Genomic DNA, 7,438 nt, shown 5'->3' with positions numbered 1-7,438 from the left:
ACTAGTCTCTACTTTGGTATATCGAGATCTCATTTTGGATATAGTAGTATGATCACACTGACACCCAAGATAGTTTTTCTAATAATAATTTTGAATTAAAAAATCTTTGAAAGACTTTCGTGTCAAGCTTTTCTAATTCAAAATTCTTAACAATATCATGTACAGCAACCCGGTTGGGTCTGTTAATTATGCTAATCTATTGCAATATACACATAAAAAACCTTAATCAAATAAATGAAGGGGAATCAATAAACTAACCAGTATTCTCTTTAGATGGATAATATATGTCATAGTGGTTAAATGAGCTAGATGCCAGGAACTGAAATGGAATATTTGATAGTAACACTAATATCAAGTTGAAGGATGAATATGATATGCATCACTTGACCTACTAGGAAGGCTACTTGCCTGTTGATGCTGTAACAATATACGCACTGTATCATCCTACCCTCGGCTAGCTTCAGCTTAGTGTTTGCTGCCGTCCACCTCGAGGACGACGGCGTCGGCGCCATCCCCCAACACCATCGACACTGGCGTCTCGTCCGAGTGGACCTCGTCGTGCTGTTGGACCACTAGCACCGACGACACCACCTCGTTGCTTGAAGATGCCAACGCGTCGCCGATGGGGCCTAGCTCCGGGTGCTCCGCCGGCCGGCCCGCGAGCTCCGCCACCATCGACGTCGGGAACCGCCCCTTCCCCACCACTACCAGATCGAACGCGCCGCTCCTGCCGATCGCGAGTACCGCCTCTATCACGTTCCCCACTGTCTTCTCCTCGTACCTTGCCGTTCCTTCTGTCTCGTCCGTCTTGCTGCGGAACGCCTCAACCGCCGCATCGTCCTTCTCCTGTCGCACATCGTTAGCAACCGTCGGTTACTACGCCGGGGCATGCTTTGTGTGTTGTGAAAAGGGTGACTCAAAGAAACCTTACGTTTTCTCGCTCGCGATCCATCACCGCGGTGGAGAAGGTGTAGCTCTTCTCGGCGCTCTTCAATGGCGACGGCCGAAGCGTGACGTTTTGCCGATCCTCGTTTCCACTCTTCTGCGTGATGAACCTCACTACGGTGACACGGATTCCGGGGTGCTCCGCCATCCTGCTCGCGAGCTCTACTGCTTCCCGGTCGTCGGGGCCGCCGAAGAAGAGCACGCAGACCTCCCGCGTCACTTCGGTCGGCCCCACCTGCTCCCCCTCCCCGAAGCCGCGGTCCACGAGAACGGCCACGGAGCAGGGGGCTTCCCTCAGCACCCGCTGGTTGACGGATCGCCATCCGTGCCCCACGTTCTCTATGGCGGCGGCGCCGTCGTCCCCCCGGCTGCGGTGCTGGCGCTTGTGGAAAGGGACGATGAGGAGGGACACGCGCTTATCCTCCGCGACGCTGCAGACGTCCTCGTGCATGGTGGGCAGGGCGGATACGGCCGTCATGGGGCGGAGGCGGACGTGGCTTAGCTGGCCGTAGGCGTCGAAGGCGAGCGCGACCTGGTCTTGCGGCTGGCGTCGTCGGAGAGGGTTGAGGAAGGGGAGGCCGTTGCGGCGGGCGCGGCGGACCATAACGATTGAGGAGGAGCGCTCGGTGAGCTCGACGAGGTGGAGGACGTAGAGCTTGAGGGGGGACGGCCGGGGGTGGGCGCCTCCGCGGATGGCCTCGATGAGGGTGATGAGGGAGGGGGCGTCGCGGGGGCTGTGGGCGCAGGCGAGGACACGAAGCTCCTTAGGGTCGGAGGCGGCCGACGGCGGGGAGGAGGAGGAGGCAGAGCGGTGGAGTTTGCGGTGCTCGTGAGCTCGGGCGGGCTTGTAGATGGCCATGACGGTGGGGGTGGTGATGAAGGTGGTGAAGAGCGCCATGAGCACCATTACGGCGAACGTCTCGTCGTTGAGAACCTGCCACGTCATAAGGAACGTGTCATGAATCAAATCTTGTAACATTTTGGGATTCACTCATTCTATCGTACCTTTCTTTCTTTGCCGATGTTGAGAACGATGAGCTCGACGAGGCCTTTGGTGTTCATTAGTACGCCGAGCGCCAACGCGTCCCTGGCCACCATTCTGCACGCCACTGCCACCACGAACGTTCCCACTATCTTCCCGGCGCATGCCGTGCTGATTACTAGCGCCAAAAGCCCCCACGCCTTTCCCCCCTTGATGCTTGCAACGTTCGTCTTCAAGCCGCTCGACGCGAAGTAGAGCGGCAGCAGCAGCCCCGACACAAAGTCCTCGATCCTCTCGATCAGTATCCCGGCGAACTCCCCGTCCTTCGGCACCGTCAAGCCGAACACGAACGCGCCGAAGATGGAGTGGATGCCGATGAAGTCGGTGAAGAATCCTGAGACTAGGACCCCGGCGAGAGTGAGCGCTATCCACACCTCGCTTTCGCCTCCTTCGCTCTCCGCCCTTTTCGCCACCCAGGACATCGCCGGCCTCACTGCAATCATTTGCACAGCCACGAAAGCCATCCCGCAGAGGAGGACCCAGAGCGACACGACGGGGCTCCTGTGGCTGCCGCTGCCGCTGGTCCCGGAGAGAGCGACGGCAAGGGCGAGGAGGACCCACGCGGCGACGTCGTTGAAGGCGGCGGCGGCCATGGCGGTCTCGCCGACCGGTGTAGTGAGGAGCTTAAGCTCGGCGAGGATGCGAGCGAGGACGGGGAAGGCAGTGATGGAGAGGGCGACGCCCATGAAAACGAGGAAGGGGCCGTAGCCGGCCACATCGGCCCCGGGTACGGTGCTGCGGAGGACAAAAGCCACGCCGACGCCGCAGGAGAAGGGGAGCGAGATGCCGGCGGCGGCGATGGCGAAGGCGCGGCGGCCGCTTCGGAGGATGGAGCGCAGGTCGAGCTCGAGGCCGACCAGGAAGAGGAAGAAGAGGAGGCCGATGCTGGCCACCGTCTCGAGGATGGGCATGCTCCAGGAGGGGAAGAGCTTGTTCAAGTACGTCTTGTTGCGGCCGAGCGCCGAAGGCCCCAAAAGAATCCCACCCTGTGAAAGAAGCCAGTGTTTGTTCATGAGCACCACTGCAGTCGATGCATGTATGCCTAGTGGCGAAAAGCCTGCGTCATGTAAAGCTCATGTAGTTCTAAAGCGGTGGTTTGCAGATCATGTATACCGAAGAGGAGTGACTTAGATTAGTCAGATGAGGAGGCTTACGACGATCTCCGCGATGACCTTGGGCTGGCGGAGGGGCTTGAGGAGGAAGGCGAGGGAGCGACCGAGGAGGAGCACGAGGGTGGTCTGAACTATGAGCAGCGGGAAGGCGAAGTGGAGGGGGTTGTCGCCTTGCCACACCCCATTCGATGAGGTTTTTATGGAGGTTATGTTCACCGCCATCTCTCGAAGATCGATGGATAGAAAGAGAGAGCTCCTCGGCTATGCTGCTCGCTCCGGGAAGCGAAGCCTTCGTTTGCTATACAGGGCGGAGGCGATCCTTATAAAGAAAGGACTGCAGAGGAGCTGATGGAGGAGCGGAGGGGTTTGGTGCAATTGAAGCAGCAGCAATTCTAGACCGGAGACTTCGACGACCCAGAGAGAGCACGCACAGGTGACTTGGAGCGCATAAAGCTACGACACATATCACCCAGAGATGCTGTGAGGGTGGCGGTGCACCGCAACTCATATAATGGTCATACTCGATGAGCGATACTGGACGAGACTCTGTGTTTACCTGAGAAAACAAACACCTCTACTGCTGCACATATGACTCGCCTAAAAGCGAGAAGGAATTCAAGGAAGAAAACGACGGTATCACAGGCACCGTACATAACTTGTCCAAATGGGTTACCATCTCCTACAGGTCGACTCTTGGACCAGCCCAATTGTTCTCCTCCTCAGGCATCGCCATGGCCATTGTAGGTGTGATCTTGTGTCACGAAACGTGATCTACTTTGAGTTCACTATCATGTTGACGATTCAGCGTCGGTTGCAGATCGTAGGGTGGTGATTACTTACTCAACATCACGCTTCGAACTTGAGAGAATGGAAGAAGGATCGTGGCTAAGAAAGAAATTGCTCAAAAGCTTGGAAGTCAAACACGGGATGCAGTGCAGTGGTGATGGTGCATGAAGCTGGAGAAGAACACAAGCCACCCGTGATCACGTCACAAGAAGAGCATATGATCAGCATGGTTTCTCGTGCCGATTGGCGATGGAACCTGAACTTTTCTTCTTTTTTCTTCGGCCCTCATGCTGCTGCAGAGAAAGGCGACGTTAAGTACAGAAGAATCGATAGAAGTCACTCAAGCTGCAAACATGACCTCAAATTGCTCGTAGCAAGTTGGGAGGAAACCATAGCCATGCAATTGACTACATTCAACTTTTTACTTGAACCTTCCAAATCAATAAAGATTGTATTGTGGATATTACACGCGCATATATATATATATATATATATAGGTAATAGGGCTTGCAAAGATGGGCTCATGGTAATCGGCGAGCCCAACTTACTTCCCGCGTGGCGCCACGGTTTGATCGTCAATCTTGACCGCATGATTTAGCGATCACCATCAGATGATGCGCTTTTATGGTATGTGATGTAAATCCCACAAGGACGGACTGACACAAATCACGCCGCGTGGCGTTCAATAGTTGTGTTGTGGTCCAGTCTTATTGGGTCGATTTCTAAAAGCATCCGAACCCGTAACAATGAGAAACCTTGGCACGGGGTGGAGGATCCGCATCCGAACCCGTGTCGCTGAGTCGGATCTGATGAGTAAGTTATCGGAGTTCATTTGATCGTGTGTAAATATTAAGGTTGGAATCACGGGGGTTGGTTATTATATGAGAAAAGTCCAAGTGGAAGGCCGTTACGATTGCATCAAGGGGAGTGGAGTTCCCAAAAACCTTGAGAGGCAGAGGGTCGTCAGCGGACAAGCGCGTGGAGAGATGAGGAAGTTCGACCCATGGCCGGTGTTCCTCAAGAGCGGGTGGAGCCGCAACTGGCCCTTCCTCGTCGGATTCGCCATGATCGGCATTCTCATCGTCAAGCTTACTGCCGGCCTCACCTGTTCGTCCCTTCCCCTTTTCAATCTTTTTGTGCGTTCAATCTCTTTCCTGATTTCCCTTTCATTTATCCTCGTTTTGATTTTTCCTTATTTTTTTTATTAAATTACAGAGGAGGATGACAAAATTTCCCGATTCGTGCAGGAGCACAACAGGGGGTAAGCAAGTCTTTGTCTTCTAACCTCGGAATCATTAGTTGTCTCGAATTCCGTTATGCTCTTACGATCTTCGTCTATTTGACCAATTTGACTGGTTGACGCTGCCATTTTTCTCAGCGGTCAATCTGATTAAGCGTCTAACGAGGTGTTTGGTCGGATCACTCATGTAGATTGACGTTAACACGGTTAGTATTTTGATTGAATTCTTAATAGACCAACCTTTAATAAGAGTACTGGTGATGCCATTGAATTTTTATAAGGTTACAGATGTTTTGTATCTTTCTGTGACTGTAGGACACCTCTCTAGTGGGATGGGAGTAATAACAGTTGTTTCAAGCTCGCCACTTTATCGTGTTTTTGAGTTCACTTTAACTTTTACATATTCCATTGCTCCAGATTTGTAGTCCTTTTAGTTCTCTTCAGAAATAGTTGTAAAATTTTGGATTGGCTTATAGATATTTGCATCACGATCATTCTTGTGTTTGTCCTTCACTCTATCTTTGCATCGACACATCTTTTGTTCAGCTTCATACTCGATAATGTTACACTTTTTATTCAAAATGCCCATTTTCATTGGTCATATTTGTAGTTGGATAAGAAAAAAGTTCAGGGCATTACATTGACTTATTGATCTACCAATATTTTTGGGTTCTGATTGGCAGATAGAACTGTTATTTTCGTTCTGAGGTGCTCTTTAGCTGATTCATCTTTGTTGTCTATGGCTCAAATATGTCTGCTGGTCTGTTCCTCATCTAGAGTTGTTCATTTATTTCCTCCGAGTGTTTCTCTTTTGGCCTGTTAGGACAGAGAGAAGTGGAGACGAGAGAAGTGAACTGAAAAGAAGGGACATGGATTCTCTTGCTTTGATGCAACAAATAGGGGAGGATTGGAGAGAAGCAGAGAGAATCAAGAATATACCAATTCTCTCCAGAAACTCCTTTTGCTTTCCTTTGAAATTGGAGAAGTAAACCATCTTTCTTTTTTTCACTTGTTTGCCCCTATGTGATATGAATGAAAACTTTTAAGTGTAAAACAATCAATGTTAAAATTGTCAAGCACTACTTGTTAGAACTTCTCTTTTCACATCTTATTAAACCATGAGAGAAAAGATTGCATTTCCAGATACTTTTCTCCTCTCTCCATAAGTTATCATTTAAACAGGGCCTTAAGTATCTTGCAGTCCTCTCTGTCTTTTTCACTTCTATCTTTATCTGTTCGCTGTAACAAATTGGTCGCTTGGGTAATATCAGTAAATATCTGTAAGGGTTGTGTGAGGGTCCATAAGAGTAGTTGTTTGATAGTCATTGGACCTTGTCATGTATTTTATCTTAACAAGGTATGAAAACAAAACACTTCAGACTTTTATTATAATTAAGAGCATCTTGCAGGAATGAGTGTATCTTAGACTTGTGATGTCATGGATATCTAAGATACAGAGTAATTTGCAATGCACAGATACATGCATCAGTATGGATTTATGCAGACACAGATTGTGTATATATTCCCCAATGGCCGCAAATTGATTTGGTTTCATAACAAGGAAGTTAAAAAACAACAATTTGTGGCTCTCTGGATGAGTTAATTGACCTTTGAGCTTAACTATATTTTTAGTCATTTAAACAATTATTTTAAGGAATACTCATGCTGGGTAATTAGTTGATGTATTATCTATAGGGATTGAAAATGCCGGTTTTAAGAGGTGCTTTATACTTTTTCCTGTGGGGGATAGGGTAATATAGTTTATTATGTTTTTCTGGCGATGGAGCATGTGCTTGCAGGTTTGCTGTCACACGTAAGATTCACACATCCTGGTAGAAATATTTCAAAAAATCATAAAATTAACCTTAAAACATATAAAAATATTAATAATTTAATATAAAATAATAAATTATTATAAAATTTATATATTAAAATAATAATAATTTTTATATAATAAATAATATTACACATCAATTATGTGTAATATATCTTGATGACGTACATAAGGGATATGTTTCATACATAATGATGAATGAAGAGAACTTATATCATACTCCTAACTAATAAATGTAATAATATCCCTCACTAGCCTAAATGAGGGATATGTTTCTTTCAACAATAGATGAAGGAATCGTCTAATCGTCACGCCTAACTGTATCTCGATAGGGGTATATGATCAATCATTATTATTTATTTATATTCATTTCTTCATTCATGCATCTATCCAAGAAATAGTATGATAAGATATTATTAGGGACCATACTTCATGTATAACCTGTTATGTCTATTGGTGGCTTTATGTCGTAATGGGCC

The 7,438-nt window shown here is 48.4% G+C and overlaps 1 protein-coding gene and 1 pseudogene across 2 annotated transcripts; one reads left to right on the top strand and one right to left on the bottom strand.

Moving 5' to 3' along the window:
* Nucleotides 1-249: 249 nt before the first annotated feature.
* On the bottom strand, nt 250-3,652 carry LOC135673256 (cation/H(+) antiporter 20-like). 2 transcript variants are annotated; one of them, XM_065182097.1, is made up of 4 exons: nt 3,142-3,652; nt 1,951-2,973; nt 932-1,879; nt 250-846 (listed from the first exon to the last, which is right to left on the bottom strand). In XM_065182097.1, exons 1-4 carry the CDS (start codon nt 3,319-3,321, stop codon nt 466-468), a joined length of 2,532 nt encoding a protein of 843 aa, XP_065038169.1. In that variant the 5' UTR covers nt 3,322-3,652; the 3' UTR covers nt 250-465. The 2 variants fall into 2 exon arrangements, with proteins under 2 accessions (XP_065038169.1, XP_065038170.1); XM_065182098.1 differs by having other exon boundaries at nt 1,951-3,044; nt 3,142-3,275.
* A 1,135-nt stretch (nt 3,653-4,787) lies between these two features.
* Nucleotides 4,788-5,619, top strand: LOC135673255 (ATP synthase small subunit 6-A, mitochondrial-like; annotated as a pseudogene).
* Nucleotides 5,620-7,438: the final 1,819 nt, after the last annotated feature.

The sequence above is a fragment of the Musa acuminata genome, chromosome BXJ1-5, assembly GCF_036884655.1.
Source record: "Musa acuminata AAA Group cultivar baxijiao chromosome BXJ1-5, Cavendish_Baxijiao_AAA, whole genome shotgun sequence".
NCBI classification, from domain to species: domain Eukaryota; kingdom Viridiplantae; phylum Streptophyta; class Magnoliopsida; order Zingiberales; family Musaceae; genus Musa; species Musa acuminata.
Note: the sequence above shows the minus strand (reverse complement) of the source record. Positions and strands in the feature narration are given on the sequence as shown.